This window comes from Macaca fascicularis, chromosome 1 (genome assembly GCF_037993035.2).
Source record: "Macaca fascicularis isolate 582-1 chromosome 1, T2T-MFA8v1.1".
Lineage (NCBI taxonomy): Eukaryota > Metazoa > Chordata > Mammalia > Primates > Cercopithecidae > Macaca > Macaca fascicularis.
Window position 1 is genome coordinate 111298349 of NC_088375.1, and position 22693 is coordinate 111321041.

The 22693-nt window shown below is 42.4% G+C and overlaps 1 protein-coding gene across 3 annotated transcripts in view; it reads left to right on the forward strand.

Annotated features, from left to right (window-relative positions):
- OTUD7B (OTU deubiquitinase 7B) overlaps positions 1-22693 on the forward strand; it is a 73505-nt gene that overhangs the window by 31568 nt on the left and 19244 nt on the right. For 2 of the 3 annotated variants that reach the window (XM_005542019.5, XM_073996735.1), the window contains exons 2-6: positions 4350-4500; positions 11205-11393; positions 14951-15178; positions 16612-16713; positions 18162-18289. In XM_005542019.5, the coding sequence (XP_005542076.2) occupies positions 4416-4500; positions 11205-11393; positions 14951-15178; positions 16612-16713; positions 18162-18289 (732 nt within the window). In that variant the 5' untranslated portion in view covers positions 4350-4415. The remainder of the gene's footprint in view (positions 1-4349; positions 4501-11204; positions 11394-14950; positions 15179-16611; positions 16714-18161; positions 18290-22693) is intronic. The other variant, XM_073996733.1, reaches the window with a different exon arrangement.

The following is a 22693-nucleotide window of genomic DNA, read 5'->3' on the forward strand; positions in this document are numbered from 1 at the left end:
TCTACAACAAATGTTTATGTAAAGAATGCTTTGTCTAATAATTTTGCGTGAAAATTCCATCATCCTTGGGAAGTAGGTTTTATTGTCCTGGAGAACAGAATCAAGACCGGTATGTGAAAGTTATAGTTGGGGTGTGAGGCTGGTGATAGCTTTTGTTTTAGTTTAGAAAAGCATTTTCTAACAGTTAAAACTATCCACTAATAAAGTAGACATTATAGCAGAGTAATGAGGTCCCTGTCAGACCTTGTATTCAAGTGGAGACTATGTGATTTATGTCAGAGATGTAATAGAAGGATTCTTGCATGGGGGCAGGTATTTGGATTAAGTAATTGCTAAAGGCCCTTTCAGTTGGAAGATGTTGATGCCAGGTGAGAGCTGTCTTTACACCATTCAGTTAACAAATAGTTGAAAACCTCCTCTGTTTTATTTGAAAGGTTGAAAGCCACTGGTTTTCTTCTTCTCCCCCTCCCCCTTCCCCTTCCCCCTTCTCCTCCTCCTCCCCTTCCCCTCCCCCTCCCCTTCCCCTTCCTCCTTCTCCTCCTCCTCGTCCTTCTCCCTGAGACTGAGCCAAAAACTGTGTTTGGTTTGGTTTGTTTGTTTGTTTGTTTTGAAACAGGGTCTCACTCTGTCACCCAGGCTGAAGAGTAGGGGCACAATTGTCACACACTATATAGCCTTGACCTCCCAGGCTCAAGCAATCCTCCCACCTCAGCCACTCGAGTAGTTGGGACTACAGGCACACACGACCATGCTTAGCTAGTTTAAAAAAGGTTTTTAGAGACAGGGTCCCACTATGTTGTCCAGGCTGGTCTCAAACTCCTGGGCTCAAGTGATCCTCCTGCCTCAGCCTCTCAAAGTGCTGGGATTATAGGCGTGAGCCACTGTGCCCAGCCCGAAGTTTTTTTTTTTTTTTTTTTTTTTTTTTTGAGACAAAGTCTTGCTCTGTTGCCCAGGCTGGAGTGCAGTGGTGCTATCTCAGCTCACTGCATCTCCGCCTTCCTGGTTCAAGTGATCCTTCTGCCTCAGCCTCCCTAATAGCTGGGACTAGCCACCACGCCCAGCAAATTTTTGTATTTTTAGTAAAGATAGGGTTTCACCATGTTGGCCAGGCTAGTCTCAAACTCCTGATCTCAGATGATCCACCCTCCTCGGCCTCCCAAAGTGCTGGAATTACAGGCATGAGCCACCGTGCCTGGCCCAAACACTGTGTTTTAATCATTGGTTTGATATCTCCATTTGGAATTTGAAAAGCTTAAGCAAGGTATTAGTGGTGATGTAACAAAAGCTGTTGATCTCACCTGTTGGGTGGGTTTAGGTCAGGGTCCACAGCATGCACCTGGAGACATCAAATGTAAGAATGTGCTGTTAAGAAGTTTGGCTTAGTGCTTCAAATTTTTGCTAAAGAGCAAGGCATTCTAGATGATGTTGAGCCTCTAAATTACTTTGTTAAAATATGTTTTTTTAAAGAATAGCTTGTGTGCTATGTTGACATGTGAGGTCTATGATGCCATAACACTGGTTTTGATTCACTTCTCTCACTCAGAAGACTGGCTGTGAAATTGCCTACATGCCTATGGCTTAGTCAAGTCTTCCTTTTTGCTGAGCACCTGTTTGTGATTACTATTTTGTGTACTTATTGTATATTTCTCACATTCTTTCAGAAAGTTATTAAAATGGCTTTATAGTTGCATTGCTTTTTTTAAAGAAAGAAGATTGAAATTTATTTTGCAGCTATACACTTGGTTTTGGATTATTCATGTGTATAAATTTTTTTTTTTTATTTTTTATTTTTTTTTGGGGGACGGAGTCTGGCTCTGTCACCCCGGCTGGAGTGCAGTGGCCGGATCTCGGCTCACTGCAAGCTCCGCCTCCCGGGTTTACGCCATTCTCCTGCCTCAGCCTCCGGAGTAGCTGGGACTACAGGCACCCGCCACCTCGCCCGGCTAGTTTTTTTGCATTTTTTTAGTAGAGACGGGGTTTCACCGTGTTAGCCAGGATGGTCTTGATCTCCTGACCTCGTGATCCGCCTATCTCGGCCTCCCAAAGTGCTGGGATTACAGGCTTGAGCCACCGCGCCCGGCCGTGTATAAATTATTTGAGCTGGTACCACTTCCTGTGACCTAAGGCTGTGGCTAAAATGGGTTTGGAGAAGAAATTCTTGCCTATATTGGGGGATGGGAGGAGGATTTATTCATCTATTGATTCTGAATTTAATTCCTAATTCCTGAAGGTAGGGACTGATTTACTTTATAACTTGACATTTTGAATTTGAGGTATCTTAGACCAAAAGTTCTTTATGTATTAGTAATTCTTTCTGATAATTATGATATTGAAACTCAGGTAAATTTAAAATTGACAATATCTAGAATAATAGATAGTCAAAGATCATAGATCATGAGGCTGTAGTGAACTGAAGAAGTTTATTTTTTAAACCTTGAAAGTATCTTAGGAGTCATCTAATCCAAGTCTAGATTATAGAAGAGACAACTGAAACCCTGTAAGTAATCTGACCAAAGTCACCTAGTTAATACATATAGGTGTATGTAGGTAAACTCATATAGTGTGAGGGTGGTAAGAGTAGTGACAGCATGGTTGATGTCCCTTTAGAAAGGAGAGTTTTTAAAACTTAGAAATAGAAGGGTGATAAGAAGTGCCCTAGAATTTCTGATCTGCTAAGCTTCAAATTGGTTGGTTTGTTGGTAGCTGATGTGGAAGTTGGCTTAGTCATTGAATCATTTATTCTTCAGACATTTGACTACCTACTATATTGTAGATGCTACACTAGATCTTGGAGTTACAAAAATGAAGAAATCGTGTCCCTGCACTCACGGATCTCTTGTACTACTAGAACAGGACAAGAGAGAATAATTTCTATTTTGCCATCTCTCTCTCTCAAAAAAAAAAAAAAAAAAAATCCAGTGTTAGCAAGTTCGTGACCTACTGGTTTTATAACCCACAAATCTTGTTTGTTTATTTGCCTTGTCACTTATTGCCTTCAACAATTATACTTTGACCTTTCCCAAAAGGCAGGGGATTGGTGGGTATGGTAGGGAAAGTGTACCTGGCGACTTAATGAATGAGTCTTCTATAGAAAACTGTAAACTTGGCAGAATTTGGTCAGAGATTGTTCTTCACTCTTACTGCTTCCCTCTGACTTTTAACCTCAGAGGAATGTTGGATTGGTGCCAGCTGTCAGGTCAGGGACATAATTTCTGCCAAAGTCTGAAAGAAGAGATCTTTTTCAGTTGAACTTATTTGGCAGTCATTTGTCCTGCGTGGAGAAAGACGTGTTTGGAGTAGATGTGTTTCCTGGGTTCATGAGGTTAATGGATAGAGATTGACTCTTGTTATGAACCTTTCAGGTCCCCACTTTGCTTTGTGGAGTAACTTATATTTAATTTAATTTAATTTTTTGAGATGGAGAGTCACTCTTTTGACCAGGCTGAAGTGGTGTGATCTCGGCTCAATGCAAAGTCCGCCCCACGCGGGTTCAAGTGATTCTGTTGCCTCAGCCTCCTGAGTAGCTGGGATTACAGGTGCCTGCCACCATACCTGGCTAATTTTTGTAATTTTAGTAGAGACGGGGTTTCCCCATGTTGGCCAGGCTGATCTCAACCTCCTGACCTCAGGTGATACACCTGCCTCAGCCTCCCAAAGTGCTGAGATTAAAGGCGTGAGCCACTGCACCTGGCCTAATATTGTATTTTGAGTAGTTTTAGCTATCAGTTTACTCCTCTGCTAGCATCAAAACACTAGTCAACTCTGAAATTATCCAGTGTATAGTAATTGTTCATTCACTCAACAAATATTTATTGAGGGCCAGTGTGCCTAGCACTGTGCCAAGCGATACATGCAGGGGATATATTAGTGAAGGAGACATACAAGTTTCCTGCTTTCAAGAAACTTTTATATTAGAGGAGATGGCTAGACAGCAACTAATTAAAATAATTTGAGAGTATTCAAGTGCCAGGAAGGAAATAAACAAAGCTACCATGTTAGAGACTATTGCAGGTGGGGAGTTCTTCAGGATAGTAGCCTGTTGCTTCCTTCTTTAGTTTGGATAAGCAAACTCATGGTAGAAAAGCAGTACTCAGGAAAAGTACAGGAAAAGCATTTTTCAGAGTGGTATTACAGGTTACTGGTTAATGTAGATGTTGAGATATTAATGTTAATGAAGAGTTAGGAAATAAAATGTTACTCTTCATAATTTTGAAGTGCTGTATTTTAAAATTCAACTGAAATGAATGAGCTAGGATAGTTTCCCCATTTGGTTAGGAAGGTGCTGACATGGGGCTGTGATTATCCTGTTCCAGTGTAATTTGAGCCTTATGTATTTATTTATTCCTCAGGTGGATGCCTGAATTTTGATCTATGTTCTACCTACATCCAGCTGGCTGAAAGTACTTGATGATCACATGACCCTGGACATGGATGCTGTTCTGTCGGATTTTGTCCGTTCCACAGGAGCAGAGCCAGGGCTAGCGCGAGATCTCCTAGAAGGTGAGGAGTTGTAGGGGAGAATGAGAAAAAAGAAAGTAAAATGTAGTATTTATCATTAGGATGATTTGGAACATTTAAGGTGATCAGGAAGATACTTTGTGTATGGTAGGCCCTACAGTTAATTCTAATGATATACTTTGTGTGTAACCCATCATAATTTGAAATTTTAAAATCCCTTTTTCACCTTGAACTTCCTGGGGTAGTTTTTTCCACTGTCAGTTTATGCTCAGGCAGTGCAAGTGAAATTTTATATTAGTTCATTACAAACATAATTTTATTTTATTTTCATTTATTTATTTATTTTTGAGACAGAGTCTCGCTCTATTGCCCAGGCTGGAGAGCACTGGCACGATCTTGGCTCACTGCAATCTGTGCCTCCCAGGTTCAATCAATTCTCCTGCCTCAGACTCCCGAGTAACTGGGATTACAGGTGCCTGCCACCACACGCAGCTAATTTTTGTATTTTTTAGTAGAGTTGAGGTTTCACCTGTTGGCCGGACTGGTCTTGAACTCCTTACCTCAGGTAATCTGCCTGCCTTGGCCTCCCAAAGTGCTGGGATTACAGGCATGAGTCACTGTGCCCAGCCTAAAAACATAATTTTAGATCTTTAAGACTTCCTCTTTATATATAAGTGTCTTTAGGGTTTTCATGATGGGATCATCCATGGTTTTGTTCTTTCCTTACATAACATACATTACAGGTAATTCTATGTTGAGTAGATCAATTTAATGTTTTCATTTTGCTGCTTTTGTTTACTTATATCTTTATATACATAAGTTTGAATGTTCTAGATTTTTTTATTATTATTATTATTGAGACGGAGTTTCGCTGTTGTTGCCCGGGCTAGAGTGTGGTGGTGCAATCTTGGGTCACTGCAACCTCCTCCTTCCCGGGTTCATGCAATTCTCCTGTCTCAGCCTCTGGAGTAGCTGGGGTTACAGACATGTACCACTACACCCAGCTAATTTTGTATTTTTAGTAGAGATGGGTTTTCTCCATTTTGGTCGGGCTGGTCTCGAACTCCTGACCTCAGGTGATCCACCTGCCTCAGCCTCCCAAAGTGCTGGGATTTCAGGCATGAGCCACCGTGCCCAGCTGAATATTCTAGATTTTAAGGTCCTGAAGGGTTAGAATCATGTCCCTAGGATTCTTTGTTTACAGTCACAAATAATAGATGGCAATATGAAAATATGTAATGACACAAACAGGCAGGCCTATGGGGAAGGGGCAAGTTCTTAGCATACATAGGTAATATTTTAAATTGCCAGCCCTTAACAAGGTGTGACAATTAGACATTTGCTTGGCTACCTGTGAGGAGAGCATGAGTTTGGAAACAGAAGATCAGGGTTTAAATTGCAGTTTAGTAATTCAGTATAGCTTTGCCTTTAATTTGCATTTTCTTTTTTTTTTTCTTTTTGAGACGGAGTCTTGCTCTGTCACCCAGGCTGGAGTGCAGTGGCGCGATGTCGGCTCACCACAACCTCCGCCTCCCAGATTCAAGCGTTTCTCCTGCCTCAGCCTCCCGAGTAGCTGGTGGGACTACAGGTGCCCAGCTAATTTGTTTATTTTTAGTAGAGATGGGGTTTCACCATGCTGGCCAGGCTGGTCTCAAACTTCTGACCTCGTGATCCGCCCACCTCAGCCTTCCAAAGTGCTAGGATTACAGGCATGAGCCACCGTGCCCAGCCTAATTTGCATATTTAGTTTCATCTCCTACTACTTTTCCCTATACTTCTATGCAGCCAGGCCTGACTTGTCACTTCTCGGTGATCATGTTAGGTTACTTCCTCAGTTTGCAGCATTTCTTTCCTCTATTATTCTCCTTGTCCTTCAAGATTCAGCTCAAATGTTTCCTCTTTCATAAAATCCTCAATGTTTCTGCATTCCTCTTATAACGTGTTGAACACTTATGAGTGTTCAATATGTGCAAAGTACTTGAGATACGTTATTTTATTCTCACAACCACTGTACAATAAAGTTTTATTATCCTGGAGTTATAATTTTAAAACCTGAGGCTCAGTGAAGTTAAGTAGGATTTGAACCTAGGCAATCTGGTTTCAGAGTGTGGCTGTAAACAATTATGTTATAAATCATTGCTAGCATGCTCACATGTGTGCGCGTGCGTGCGTGCACACACACGCACACACACACACATGCTGTGAAAGAAATGTCGAGGGTTCTGTGAGAGTGAAGAAAGAACCCTAACTTAGATCTAGAGTGCAGGAAGGCCTTTTCTGAGGAGTGATTTTTAAGCTGAGCCCTGAAGGACAAGTAGGAGCAGCAAGACAAAGGGATATAGAAGAGAGTGTTTATGCAGAATAAACAGCTTGTGCAAGGGCCCGAAGGTGCAAGAGAGTTTGGCACATTGGAGAAACTATTAATAATGAGGTAGTAAGAATGGTGCAAGAGTGGTAGGAAGCTGGTGAGATAGGTAGGAAGCAGAAAATAGGGGCTCTAGCCAGGTACGGTGGCATTCACTATAATCCCAGCTACCTGGGAGGCTGAAGTGGGAGGATCGCTTAAGTCCAGGAGTTTGAGACCAGCCTGGGCAGCATAGCAAGACCTCATCTCTTTAAAAAAAAAAAAAGAAAGAAAAGAAAGGAAGAAAGAGAGAGGCTGGGCACAGTGGCTCATGCCTGTAATCTTAACACTTTGGGAGGCTGAGGCAGGCAGATCACCTGAGGTCAGGAGTTTGAGACCAGCCTGGCCAACATGGTGAAACCCCATCTCTACTAAAAATGCAAAAATTAGCTGGGTGTGGTGGCGGGTGCCTGTAGTCCCAGCTGCTCGGGAGGCTGAGGCAGGAGAATCTCTTGAACCTGGGAGGCACAGGCTGCAGTGAGCCGAGATTCTGCCACTACGCTCCAGCCCGGGTGACAGAGTGAGACTCTGTCTCAACAACAACAACAAAAAGTTATTAAGAAAAAAAAAAGAAAGAAAAGAAAAAAAGAGAGTGCAGGGCCTTTGTAGGCTATGATGTGAGGAGTTGAAATTTTATTCTAAGTTCACTAGGAAACTGGTGAAGGATTTTAATCAGGGGAGTGACATGACTGGATTTGAGTTTTTAACAGTGTACTTGTAGAGAACACTCTGGCCAGAGAATAAATGATTAAAACAGTTAGGAATATTGCCTTAGTTCAGGTGACAGATGATGATGATGTAGACTAAGGTGGTAGCAATAGATAGAAGTGGGTGGAATTAAGATAATTTAGAAGGAAAAATACAAAAAACTTAGCTCAGCATGGTGGCACATGCCTGTAATCCCAGCTACTCAGGAGGCTGAAGTGTTAGAATTGCTTGAACACAGTAGGGCGGAGGTTGCAGTGAGCCGAGATTGCACCACTGCACTCCAGCCTGGGTGACAGAACGAGACTCTGGAGTTCCAGACCAGCCTGGCCAACATGGTGAAACCCTGTCTGTACTAAAAAAATACAAAAATTAGCCGGGCATGGTGGTGCACACCTGTAATCCCAGCTACTTGGGAGGCTGAGGCAGAGAATGGCTTGAACCCGGGAGGTGGAGGTTGCAGTGAGCTGAGATCATGCCACTGCACTCCAGCCTGGGCGACAGAATGAGACTCCATCTCAAAAATGAAAAAGAAAAAAAAAAAGAAAAAAGTTTAGAAGGGGCATAAAAGGACCACATCCTCATTTTCTTTCTATTGCTTGTTTTTTCTTTTAAAACTGAGGCCGGGTGCAGTGGCTCATGCCTGTAATCCCAGCACTTTGGGAGGCGGAGGCAGGTGGATCACCTGAGGTCAGGAGTTTGAGACCATCCTGGCTAACACGGTGAAACCCCGTCTCTACTAAAAAATACAAAAAACTAGCTGGGCGAGGTGGCGGGCATCTGTAGTCCCAGCTACTTGGGAGGCTGAGGCAGGAGAATGGTGTAAACCCGGGAGGCAGAGCTTGCGATGAGCTGAGATCCGGCCACTGCACTCCAGCCTGGGCGACAGAGCAAGGCTCCATCTCAAAAAAAAAAAAAACACCAAAAATTAGCCGGGAGTGGTGGCACGCGCCTGTTACCGCAGTTACTTGAGAGGCTGAGGCAGGAGAATTGCTTGAATCCAGGAGGAGGAGGTTCCAGTGAGCCGAGAGTGTGCCACTGCACCCCAGCCTGGGTATCAGAGCAAGACTCCATCTCAATAACAACAACAAGTTAACTGATTGTATTTCAATAGGACTGTTCGGTTTTTGTTTTGTTTTGTATGAGATGGGGTCTCATTCTGTCATCCGGGCAGAAGTGTAGTTATGTGATCTTAGCTCACTGCAACCTCTGCCTCCTGGGCTCAAGTGAGCCTCCCATCTCAGCCTCCTGAGTAGCTAGGCCTACGAGCACACACCACCACACCTGGCTAATAGGACTGTTCAATACTGATAACAGAAAAGAAGAGAAAGAAATCAAAAGTAAACTATCATATTATAAAGAACAAATTAGAGAGGAAAGAGATTAGGAGGAGAGAGATCAGATAGAGAATTCCTTCCTAAAAGACCAAAGACCAAGTAAAGATTATGAGGACCTCAAATCGGGCAGTGGCAATAAAAATGGATAATAAGAAATGGATTTGAGAGATGTTTTAGGGGTACAAACAACTATGAAGATTGACTTGGTGGTGAGGGAAGAGGAAGAGTGTGATCTGAGGAAACTTGAGGAGCTGAAAATGACTGAAGTTTCAGGGCCTGGAGGGATTGTGATGCCATTACTGATTTAAGGAATGTAGGAAGAGGAGATGCAGCAAGTTTTAGGAAGGAAAATGATGGATACTCAATTTGGCCATGTGGATTGTTAGGAAGACCTGATTTTAATGAGATTTGCAGACAGTTGGAAGTATAGATCTGATGCTCAAGGCAGATGTCACTCATTCATGCATTGATTCAGGAGAAGAGTTCTCCATTAATTCAACAAATATTTATTGAGTAACTACTCTGTGCCAGGTACTGTTCTGGATGCTCTAACAAAACAAAACAAACAAAAATACCTGCCTTCATGTTCTAGCAGGAGAGAGGGTCAATAAACAACAAATGTGATAACTAAGTAAATTATAAAGTATATTATAAACTGTTAAGTGCTATGGAGAAGAGTAAAGGGAATGATGAAGTGGGTTTTGATTTTTAAGTCAGGGTAGGCCTTACTAACAATGTGATATTTAAGCAAATACCTAAAGCTAATGAGGAGTTGTCTGTGTGGATATATTGGGGAAAGAACCTTCTAGGTAGAGGGAATAGTCAGTGGAAAGGCCCTAGAGTGGGAGTGGACTTAGCATGTTCTAGGAACAGCAAGGTCAGTGATGACTGGAACAGAGTGAGCAAAGGGAGTCAGAACAATTGGCTAATGTAATGATTTAGAAGTAAAATCATCAGTCATGATTTAGATGTAAAATTGTAAGTAAAACCAAGCACTATTCTAAGTGCTTTCAGCTCATTTAATCTTGATAACAACTCTATGAGGTTGGTTCTGTTACTGTCATCTGCATTTTCACGGATAAGTACATTGAAGCACAGAGAAGAGGCCAGATAAGTAGGCCAGGACATATAAAGCCTTGAGTATCAGGCCAAAGAGCCTGAGTTTTATTCTGTAGGCAGTGGTAAACCATTAAAAATCTCGATTATGGAACTAAAATCATCACAACTGTGCTTTAGAAAGATTAATCTCATGGGATTCTTTGGAATGGATTGGAGGTAGGACAGTAGGTGATAGGAATTGAATGAAGGTGGTGGTAGATGGAATAGAAGAGAAAGAAGTGTGAGCAATTATACAATGCATATTTGTTGAATAATTTAGCTGGAGAAAGCATCAGAAAAATGCATTATGACAAATCTTATCTTTCAGGGTCTTTTTTTTTTTTTTTTTTTTGAGACGGAGTCGCGCTCTGTCGCCCAGGCTGGAGTGCAGTGGCCGAATCTCAGCTCACTGCAAGCTCCGCCTCCCGGGTTTACGCCATTCTCCTGCCTCAGCCTCCCGAGTAGCTGGGACTACAGGCGCCCGCCACCTCACCCGGCTAGTTTTTTGTATTTTTTAGTAGAGACGGGGTTTCACCGTGTTAGCCAGGATGGTCTCGATCTGCTGACCTCGTGATCCGCCTGTCTTGGCCTCCCAAAGTGCTGGAATTACAGGCTTGAGCCACCGCGCCCGGCCTCAGGGTCATTTCTTTAGTAGAATGGTGATTCTTAAATTTGGGGGAAATACTGTTTCCTTTGATAAGCTGATGACAGCTATGAACTCTTTCACTAGAAAATGCACAAGCCCATGATCTTATATGCAGGTTTAGTGGTTTAGGGCACACTAGAGTACATGTAGACTAAGAACCTCTTTGGATCTCAGAATTAGGAGACCTGGGCTTGCGTCCTACTGGGTCTGGTGTGAACTAGCTGTGACTTTGGGCAAATAATTTACTTCTCTAGACTTTATCTGTAAAAGGAAGTTTTAATTTTAGGTTACTAGATCTTTAAGGGCTCTTTTAGTTCAGAGGGACAAAGTTTCTATTTTCATGGCACTTACTTAGGAAATAGACAACAAATAAGTAAGTAAAGACATTTGGTAAGTTAGATTGAAGTGTTATAAAGAAAATTAAAGCAGGGTAAGGAAAAAAAGAATGATTATGTGCATGCGTATTTGCATGCTGGTTTTGATAGGATAGTTAGTGTGATCTTTGTGTCTCTATACTATGGGTGCACAATTTGCTTTTTGCTTTGTCTCCTGACAGGAAAGAATTGGGACGTAAGTGCCGCCCTCAGTGATTTTGAACAGCTACGTCAAGTCCATGCTGGGAACCTACCCCCATCCTTTAGTGAGGGGATTGGTGGCTCCAGGACCCCTGAAAAAGGATTTTCTGACAGAGAGCCTTCTCGCCCTCCCCGACCCATCCTCCAACGGCAGGATGACATCGTTCAAGGTACTGGGGTGACTGAGGAATGTTTCCGTATATGGAGTAGGAAGGGAGGGGATTGTTAAATGGAGTCATAAAGTCTAGTGATTCATTGGAGGTGATTCCATTTCTTCCCCCTCTCCCAGCTGAACCCAGATTGAGGGGGCCTCAGTCTGCCCAGGTGCTGCAGTCCCTCACTGCATCTCTGCATCTTTAGTGTTATCTTGTATAAAAGCCTTCCTCAGATACTGTGAAAGAAATAGAGGAAGGAGAATAACAATCTCCTTGTTGATATAAAGTTCACATAAAGGTAGAATTGAAAGAACCACTACCTCTTTGGGGGGTAATTTGTTAATATTTGCCAATATCTATCAAAATTAAAATGCATACGTACTCTGACTTAGCAATTTGATATCTAGCAATTTATCATATATGTGTATGTGCACATATGTATCCTTTAAATAAATACATGAGGTCGGGTGTGGTGGCTCACGCCTGTAATCCCAGCACTTTGGGAGGCCGAGGTGGACGGATCACCTGAGATCAGGAGTTCAAGACCAGTCTGGCCAACATGGTAAAACCCCATCTCTATTAAAAATACAAACATTAGCTAGGCTTGGTGGTACATGTCTGTAATCCCAGCTAGTTGGGAGGTTGAGGCAGGAGAATTGCTTGAACTTGGGAGGCGGAGGTTGCAGTGAACTGAGATTACACCACTGCACTCCAGCCTGGGTGACAGAGCTAGACTGTCTCAAAAAAGTAAATAAATAAATGAATAAAAATTTTAAAAAAGAAATATATAAATGCAGCATATAAGGTTACTCACAGCAGCATTATTTTACAATAATTACATCTTGAAACTTTTTTTTTTTTTCCTTGAGGCAATCCATCTGACTTGGCCCCCCAAAATGCTGGGATTATAGGTGTGAGGCACTGTGCCTATCCCTGAAAACATTTAATGTCCATTAGTAAAGGAGTGGTTAAGTAAATTGTAATCATCCATATTGTGGAATACTCTGCAGTCATTAGAAAGAATTAGGTAGAACTTGGTGTACTGTTTTGGAAAAATTTCTAAAATCTATTCAGAAAGGGGCTGGGCATGGTGGCTCACACCTGTAATCCCTGCACTTTGCGAGGCCAAAGCTGGTGGATCACCTGAGGTCAGGAGTTCGAGACCAGCCTGGCCTACATGGTGAAACCCTGTCTTTGCTAAAATTACAAAAATTAGCTGGTCATGGTGATGCACACCTGTAATCCTAGCTACTCGGGAGGCTGAGGCAGGGCACTTGCTTAAGCCCAGGAGGCAGAGGTTGCAGTAAACCTAGATTGCGCCACTGCACTCCAGCCTGGGTGATGGAGTGAGACTCCATATAAAAATATATATATAGTTTTTTTCAAAAAGATAAGATGCAATACAGTGTATGTAGTATACTCTCATTTGTGTTTTAAAAGACTATTTTAAAAGCTGTATATGCATTTTTAGTAGAGATAGGGTTTCACTGTGTTGGCCAGGATGGTGTCGATCTCCTGACCTCATGATCTGCCCGCCTTGGCCTCCTGAAGTGCTGGGATTACAGGCGTGAGACGCCACGCCCGACCAAAACCTGTATATGCTTCTGTATGCATAAAAATTTCTAGAAGGATACAAAAGTTTGCCTCTGAGGAAGGGATCAGGAATTTTGAATGAGAAGAAGACTTCCTTGTGAAATCATTTGATACTTTTTGATAGTATATTAATTTTTTACCATAGGCACGTGGTACTGTTTTTGAGGCAGGGTCTTGCTCTGTCCCCCAAGGCTGGAGTGAGGCTGGCGGAACACAGCTCACTACAGTCTAAACCTCCTGGGCTCAAGGGATCTTACCGCCTCAGCCTCCCAAGTAGCTGGAACCATGGGCACGCACCACCTCGCCTAGCTAAATTTTTGATTCTTTGTAGAAATGGGGTCTCACTCTGTTGCCCAGGCTGGTCTCGAATTCCTGGGCTCAAGTGATCCTTCTACCTTGGCTTCCCAAAGTTTTGGGATTACAGGTGTGAGCCACCATGCCCAGCCTACGAATACCTAAAAAATATTTTTAAGGTGGGCGTGGTGGCTCAAGCCTGTAATCCCAGCACTTTAGGAGGCCAAGGCTGGCAGATCACCTGAGGTCAGGAGTTTGAGGAGAACAGCCTGGCCAATGTGGAGAAACCCCATCTCTACTAAAAATACAAAAATAATTAGCTGGGTGTGGTGGCATGCGCCTGTAATCCTAGCTACTCAGAGGCTGAGGCAGGAGAATCTCTTGAACCTGGGAGGCAGAGGTTGCAGTGAGCTGAGATTGCAGCACTGCACTCCAACCTGAGTGACAGAGTGAGACTCTCTCAATTAAAGAACAAAAACAAAAAACAAAACTAAAACGTATTTTAAAAATAACATCACTATAAGATAACTTTAGACAACTCAGTTTATTTTGTGTATCATATATTGCAAATATTGTATTAAGAACGGCCCAACATGCTTTTGAAATTTTGCCTCCTTTGGATCGTCATTAAATTGTTACATAATTGAAGCCATACAAATGTACTGTAATACTGCACTGAGCAAATTATAATCACAATGGAATATCTGCTTGGGAATTACAAGTGTCATGTATTCAAAACAAATGAAATGATGTGGGGTACTATCTATATTATTGCCCTCCTCTATAGACTGTTAAGAATTGACTGTCCCTATAAATTTCTGATAAATAATGTGTATTGAGAAAAGTTGTAGTAAGCAGTATAGATTAATGTTATTGATGTAGGAAGAAAGTTCCCAAATGTGTAAGATTTATTGTTGATTGTCTTTTTTTTTTTTTTTTTTTTGAGATGGGGTCTTGCTCTGTTGCCCAGGCTGGAGTGCAGTGGCATGATCTCGGCTCACTGCAGCCTCCACCTCCTAGGTTCAAGCAATTTTCCCACCTCAGCCTCCTGAGTAGCTGGGATTACAGGGGCACACCACCATGCCCAGCTAATTTTTGTATTTTTAGTAGAGACAGGGTTTCACCATGTTGGCCAGGCTGGTCTCGAACTCCTGACCTAAAGTGATTGACCTGCCTCGGCCTCCCAAAGGATTTTCTTTTCTATAATGGAAATCTTTTATAATCTTTCTAGAATGAAAATACCCTTTAGAAAAGGTATTTTCCAAGACCCTGAAATTACCAGAGAGATTATTTGACTAACTCTAGTCTAGTGAAATCTCACTTCCCTTATTCCCTCTCCTCCCACCAAACAATGACTAAATTGCTAAATGAATAGGTCCCTATCACATTGGGAAATAATGGCAGTGGAGGAAGTCAGAGTCAGAGGGAGGGGAAGATCAGGCAAATTCCAAAGAAGGTAGAAAGAGGAATGGATATTTGGTGCTAATGTGAGTGCCTGCAAAAATACTTTCTCTATTTCTCCAATTGTATTTGGCTTCAGAAAAAGGATTCTGAAATTCAGTAGTCAGTTAGACTTAGTTTTTCTCTGACTGTAAACCTTGTTGAGAGGTAACTATCACCACATCAGTGTAGAATTCTCCAAGTGGGCTGTGTGTGTTCTAAGGTGACTCCATTTCTCATTGCAGAAAAACGCCTGTCTAGGGGCATCTCCCACGCCAGCTCCAGCATTGTTTTCCTGGCCCGGTCCCATGTCTCCTCCAATGGTGGGGGTGGGGGGAGCAATGAGCACCCCCTGGAAATGCCCATCTGTGCCTTCCAGCTTCCAGATCTCACTGTGTATAATGAAGACTTCCGCAGCTTCATAGAGAGAGACCTCATTGAGCAGTCCATGCTGGTTGCCTTGGAACAGGCAGGTCAGTGAGTGCTTCCTCTCCCACGCTCTTCCCTCTACTCTCCACCTACAGGCAGCCTTGTGGAGGGGCTGTGCTTGATCGGTAGCTTCCAGTTTAAGTGTGTGATCTGATTGCAGTCAAAGTCAGGAGTCAGTGGGATAAACTTGTGCTGTCCTTAAAGAAAGGATACAGATTAGATACTTTACTCTGGGAATTTCCTGTTTGATGGAAGAGAAACCAGATATACATGTGAAAAGGCCTAGGAATCAATACCTAGAAATCAATACATGAAAAAAATACAACTAATTATAAATGGCCCTGGAACACCCTTGTGAACAAAAATGACCAATGCTGTAGATGATGCACAGTAGTGAACCTATCCCCCCAAATGTATTTACCTTTGTAATTGTGTTTATCTTAAATTATTGTTAAAATTAATTCTTACAGGGTAAGGCAGCTGCGAATTTTGGAAAATCTAATTAGGCATTAAAATGCTTGCGTGGGATAAGAACTGGAGTTAGATGAGGGCATGGAAAGGAAGCTTTTATTTTTCATTTCATAACCTTCTATACTAACCATATACATCTATTTGTAATGTTTTTTTAAGTTAGTAAATTATCTAACTTAATAATTTTAAGTCTGGGGAGTTTATAAGCCAGTTTCTTTCAGTAGTTCAAGAAACTATGCTCCGCAGTAGTTCAAGAAAACTTACGCATCACTCATAAAATATTTTCCTCATGTAAATAATGGGTTGGCAATTGTGGGATGACTGTATGGAATTAAAACTTATTTTCTTGGGTGTTTTGTGTACTTTATCTTACTGCTTATTCCTTTAAAGTCACACCCCACACATGCTGACATACTGTCATATATGCAGATGATACTCATAAGACACCTTAAATACATGCTTTGAGTTGTTTTTGTTTTGTTCATGATGGATTTTTGCTGAGCTTTGTTGCTGTGATACATACTCGTCTCCTGAGTGGAGGGAAGGAATCAGAGCCAGTCCAAGCAGTCAACGGTTTCAACTTATGTCCTTAGCCTCATCATTTAACCCAGGGTTTCTCAACCTTGGTACTATTGACATTTTGGTCTAGATAATTCTTTGTTTTGCAAGCTGCCTTGTGCATTATATCAGGTTAGCAGCATCCCTGACCTCTGCCCATTAGATACCAGTAGCATCCCACTACCAGTTGTGACATGCAAACATATCTTCAGTCATTGCCAGTGTCCCTTTGGGACAAAATTGACACTACTCACTGATCTAACCAATTGTGCTCACAAGATTCTGACTGACTAGATATAAGTGAAGAAGATATAAAGAGTAATCGAGTGATGGTTTTATTCTGGGTAGGCATCCTAGAGGAGGCTGCTTTGGAGTCTGTTTTAGAAATAGGAAGGTGGGAAGAGCTTCATGGATAATCTCCTTTTCCTCCAATATCTTGTTTCTACAGGGCGTTTGAACTGGTGGGTGAGTGTGGATCCCACCTGTCAGAGGCTGCTTCCTTTGGCAACTACTGGAGATGGGAACTGTCTCCTGCATGCAGCCTCCCTTGGTGAGTCTTGAAAGCAGTCCTCCATTTGCCTGCAGAAAGGAAGCAGTTGAGTCAAATCTCATGTGTAGGACTTGATCCAGACAACCTTGATCTTAGGCAGAAATGATGGTTCAGAGCAAGATTGTGCATGCATATGTGCGTGTCTGTGTGTTTATGTTGGCACAACAGGAAATGGGAGTGAGCCCTGCCTTTGTGAGTGAGATAGTGAAGAGAGCACAGATATTAGCTTGGGCTGGCTTTGAAAGCTGACCCCAAGAGTAGTGAGTAGGAGTAAGCCAGCAATGTATAGCTAGATGTGTGTGTATGTGTACAATTCTACTTGATATTTATTCTTTTGGTGTATGAAAAAGATACATTTTTAGCAGTCCTTTGTAACACACACTTACTTTATTTTATTTATTTAGTTTTTGAGGTGGAGTCTCAGTCTGTTGCCCAGGCTGGAGTACAGGGGCATGATCTTGGCTCACTGCAACCTCCACCCCTGGGTTCAAGCGATTCTCCTGCCTCAGTCTCCCAAGTAGCTGGGATTACAGGTGGGAGCCACCATGCCCCGCTGTAAATAGGCTTAACATTTAAAGTAAGGGCTGGGTGCAGTGGCTCACGCCTATAATTCCAACATTGTGGGAGGCCAAGGTGGGAAGATCACTTGAGGCCAGGAGTTTGAGACCAGCCTGGTCAACACGGTGAAACCTCGTCTCTACTAAAAATATAAAAATTAGCCCGGCATGGTGGCAGGTGCCTGTAATCTCAGCTACTAGGGAGGCTGAGGCAGGAGAATCATTGAATCCGGGGGACGGAGGTTGCAGTGAGTGAGCCGAGATCACACCACTGTACTGCAGCCTGAGCAACGGAGCAAGACTCTGTCTCAAAAAATAAATAAATAAATAAATAAAAAGCCAGGCATGGTGGCTCACACCTGTAATCCCAGCACTTTGGGAGGCCAAGGTGGGCCGATCACCTGAGATCGGAAGTTCAAGACCAGCCTGGCCAACATCGTGAAACCCTGTATCTACTAAAAATACAGAAATTAGCCGGATATGTTGGTGGGCACCTGTAATCCCAGCTACTTGGGAGGCTGAGGCAGGAGAATCTCTTGAACACGGGAGGCGGAGGTTGCGGTAAGCCAAGACCACACATGGCATTCCAGCCTGGGGGACAGAGCGAAACTCTGTCTCAAAAAAAAAACAACAAAAACAAAAACCCACAAAAAAACCAAATAAACAAAAAATTAAGTCAATTTACAACTTAATATATTATTTGCAGCCTGGTGCCATGGCTCACACCTATAATCCCAGCACTTTGGGAGGGTAAAAAGGCAGGGGGGGGTCACTTGAGGCCAGGAGTTCGAGACCAGCCTGGCCAACATGGTGAAACCCTGTCTCTACTAAAAATACATCAGTCAGCAGAGTCAAGCTGAGGTATCTTACCATTATGCTTTTTTGCCACAGGGATGTGGGGTTTCCATGATCGGGACTTGATGCTGCGGAAAGCTTTGTATGCACTGATGGAGAAGGGAGTCGAGAAGGAAGCATTGAAAAGGCGCTGGAGGTGGCAGCAGACACAGCAGAATAAAGAGGTGGGAGAGTGTGGGTGGGAGCACCTTGTTTCCTAAAGTTACCTAGCTACCAGAGTCACCTGGTGCCTGCCAGTAGAAAATATTTCCAAGTGTTTAAGTCAGTGTGACTCCCCTTATGATCCTGAAAATTGGACAAAATGCAGTTAATGCCGGTGGGGTAAATGCCTTCTGATGTGGTCATGAGAAGTGGTGGTGGGCATGAGACCTACAGAGAGGTTATCTAACATTGTGCTTTTCCCCCAATAGGTGCTTTATAGCTTTTAGTGGCAGTATTTTGCAAAATGAGTTATGACAATTCCATAGGATTTTTGTATTGTTTTGTTTTTTTTTGCTTGTAATAAGGCTAGATCAATTTTTAAAGACTTACGTTTTCAGCCCCTATAGAAATGTGAATACTTAAAAATCTTTTTGGACATAAATACCATTTGTTTTTCATATACTCAGTTTTAGTTTATTTTAAATTTTAAAAAGCATAAGGAACCAGCATTCTAATCACACACACACAAAAAGCATACCTGTTTAATTGAGTTTGAACAGTACTTCTCAGGAGTTTGACAGATATTGAGGCTGCTCTTATATAAGGGAGTAACAACAGATTATTTGTACTTGCCCTCTCCAAAATGGGTTGGGCAAACTATGGCTGTTTTGTAAAAAAAAAAAAAAAAAAAAAAAAAACAACAACAAAAAACCAAAAAAAACCCACTTTTATCAGAACACAGCCCTGCGCATTTCTTGCATGTTTACACGTGTAACTGCTTTCTTCCTCCAACAGCGGAGTAGTAACATATGGCCTGCAAAGTCCATACTTATTGACTACCTGGCCCTTTACAGAAAAAGTTTGCTGATTACTTCCCTTCAATAATGACATTATGCCTTTACATAAAAATAATGAGACTCCCTATTTCCTTTTCCTGTGATTCTGTCTCCTATGTTTATATCTCCTGCTTTTTATGTATATCTATTTTTTTTTTTTTTTTTGCCATGTTATGGCTGGATCTTTCTGGCATTTAATATGGCAGTATCTCTTCAGAAGCTTTCCTTTTTCGTCCATCTTTCTTTTTTTCTCATTTTATGAGAAATGAGAAAAGTCGCACCACTGTAGTAGTCAGCTTATGACAGAGTAGTCAGCTGTCATAACTGACAATATAGAGAGTTTTTTTTGTTTTAGTTATTTAGAATTTTATGTCCTGAAGATTTAATATGTAAGTAGAACATGCTATGTTTCTTCCTCAAAAACATATAATCCAGTTGTTAAAAGTAGGATGATATTAAGATCAGAATCCTGTCCTTGAGCAGCCAGTCTTCCCCAGAAGATTCCTGAGGGAAATAAACCCATAGGGGCAAGGCCACATAAATGACATTCTTTATTAGCACCAAAAGCTAGAGCTAGCCTAGAATTTAGAATCCAAAGCCAGTCAGCAGTCAGTTTTGTGGCAGTCAACTTTGTCCTCTTCACTGTTGAGTTCAGATAATACCGGAACCTTAACCACTGCAGAAGCAAGAAAAGGCCAAACCAGAACATGCCAGCTATTAAGTAGAAATGACAGCAACAGCCAGAAAATAAGTGTACCCAATTTCAGTTATTAAAGCAATTACAGCTGTTATTCTAAAGATGGGGTTAGATTATAATGGTATTTAACCAGGAAACCCAGAAATACCCAAGTTCTATCCTTGGCCAGCCAGCCTTTCCCTCTCAAAGTCAGCCTTTCCCTCTAAAAGTCCCCAACATGCATAGAAAATAGTGGCTAGTAATGGAGTGATCGTTTTACTCCTTTTGCTCAGCGCAGTGAACGTTCATACTGAAAATGTGGCCTTCATAATTGTCTTAGCTTAGACCATTCATAGCATTATACCTACCTTGGGAGTGGGAATGGTAGGAGGGGGATAATGAACTTGGGAAGCTTCCTTTAGCTCCCCAGTACCAAAACCACACTAAGTAAGTTTTGATTTCCTGGGCTTCCTTGTTTTATGTTGAAATTGGTGGTGAGACTCAGGAATAGTTTCTTAAATGTTAAAGCTAGAAGTGTACACCATCTAGTGGCTGTGTATATTATAACAGGAAGCAGAAACAGGCGAGGAAGAGGGAGCCGGATCCCTCCGGATGCGTCTATTGGAGTGACTGCAGCACTCCATATAGAACCTGGGCATCGCTTTATTTATTTATTTATGAGACAGAGTCTTGCTCTGTCGCCCAGGCTGGAGTGCAGTGGCACCATCTCAGCTCACTGCAAACTCTGCCCCCCGGGTTCACACCATTCTCCTGCCTCAGCCTCTCAAGTAGCTGGGACTACAGGTGCCCGCCACTACGCCCGGCTACTTTTTTGTACTTTTTAGTAGAGATGGAGTTTCACCGTGTTAGCCAGGATGGTCTCAATCTCCTGACCTCGTGATCCACCTGCCTCCGCCTCCCAAAGTGCTGGGATTACAGGCGTGAGCCACCGTGCCCAGCCCGCTCTCTTTATTTTTAATTGAAGTAAAATTTGTGATAGCATTTTACAAATTGAAATGTGTCAAATAGCTGTATCATTAAAAAATTTCCAATTAAATTTGTTCCCAGTCCCCCTCATGTTTCCAGTGATTCCTTCTACTCTGTCAGTGTGCGGTTAAGCAGTGTAGACTCGTTTTAATACTAATGTCAGCCAAATAAAATGAATAAGGTAAACTTATTTCCCTTATCGTTATATACATCCTAAAGCCAACGTGTTTTAAAATTGCTTGTACCATTGCCTGGTCTCCTTTGGTAAAAATTGTAGTTTCACTTAGCATATGTTTATTGATTACAGTCACAAAATAGACCTTGGGCGTATTGCATAAAACCTGATCCTAGAGTAGAGGAGAAGATGGACATGTAAATATATAATTGCAACAGGTTATAACATGTATGACTCTCATGATAGACATCTCTGTAGCAGTTAATGCCGGCCGGGTGCGCTTGCTCATGCCTGTAATCCCAGCACTTTGGGAGGCCAAGGCAGGTGGATCACCTGTTAGTAGTTCGAGACTAGCCTGGCCAACATGGTGAAACCCCATCTCTACTAAAAATACAAAACTAGCCAGGCATGGTGGCATGCATGTGTAGTCCCAGCTACTCAGGAGGCTGAGGCAGGAGAATTGCTTGAACCTGAGAGGTAGAGGTTGCAGTGAGCCAAGATCATGCCACTGCACTCCATCCTGGGTGACAGAGCAAGACTTTGTCTCAAAACAAACAAACAAAAACAACAACAACAAAAAACAACTCTATAGCAGTTAGGGAGAGAGGATACAAAGGAAGGAGTGGTTGACTACCAAGGGAGATATAGGAGACTATTTAGAGGAATGATACTTGGGTTCTGTCCTAAAAGTTGAGAAATTGTTCACAAGGTCAGTAGAAAGTGAACTACTCCAGGCAGAAGGAACAACTTAGACAAAAGCTCAGTGGTATAAAACAACACGGTACATTTCAGGAACTACAGCTAATTCAGTGAGATATATCTGACTAGAGAAGTGGGTAGGGGCCAGGAGGTAGGCTTTGTATGCAGCGTTTCCATTTGGGAGGCTGAGGCAAGAGAATCGCTTGAACCCAGGAGATGGAGGTTGCAGTGAGCCGAGATTGTTCCTCTGTACTACAGCCTGGGCGACAGAGCGAGACTCCATCTCAAAAAAACAAAACAAAAAAAAAACAAAAAAAAACGAAGGTATCCAGGTGTGGGGTGGGTGAAAGAAAGAGAGGAATATTAAATAATTCCTTGGTTTTGAGCTTGGATGTTTGGGTGATAGTTGGTACTATTCACTAAGGTAGGAAAATAGAAAGAAGAGTGGGTTTGGGAAAAAACAGGAGTTCTATTTTGACTACAGAGTTGAGGTAGCCATGGGCAGGTGGCATTCTCCAGTAGGTAGCTGGATATATGAATATAGAAATTAAGAAGTCTAGACTGGGTGCAGTGGCTCATGCCTGTAATCCCAGCGTTTTGGGTGGCTGAGGCGGGTGGATCACCAGGTCAGGAGTTTGAGACCAGCCTGGCCAACATGGTGAAAGCCTGTCTCTACTAAAAATACAAAAATTAGCTGGGTATGTTGGTAGGTGCTGTAATCCCAGCTACTAGGGAGGCTGAGGCAGGAGAATCATTTGAACCCGGGAGGTGAAGGTTGCAGTGAGCCAAGATTGTGCCATTGCACTCCAGCCTGGGTGACTCTGTCTGAAAAAAAAAAAAAAAGAAATTAATAAATCTGGACTGGAGATAGATGGTATATACCATACAGATGGTAGTGGGTGAGATTATGGCGGTAGAAGAGATCACCCAGAGGGAACCAAGGCGAAAATCATTGACACACCACAACTGTTTTGGGGGCAGACAGAGTTTAGAGAAATAGTAAGCAATCTTATGGAAGCTAATGGTGAAGAAAATTTAAAAAGGAAAATAACAC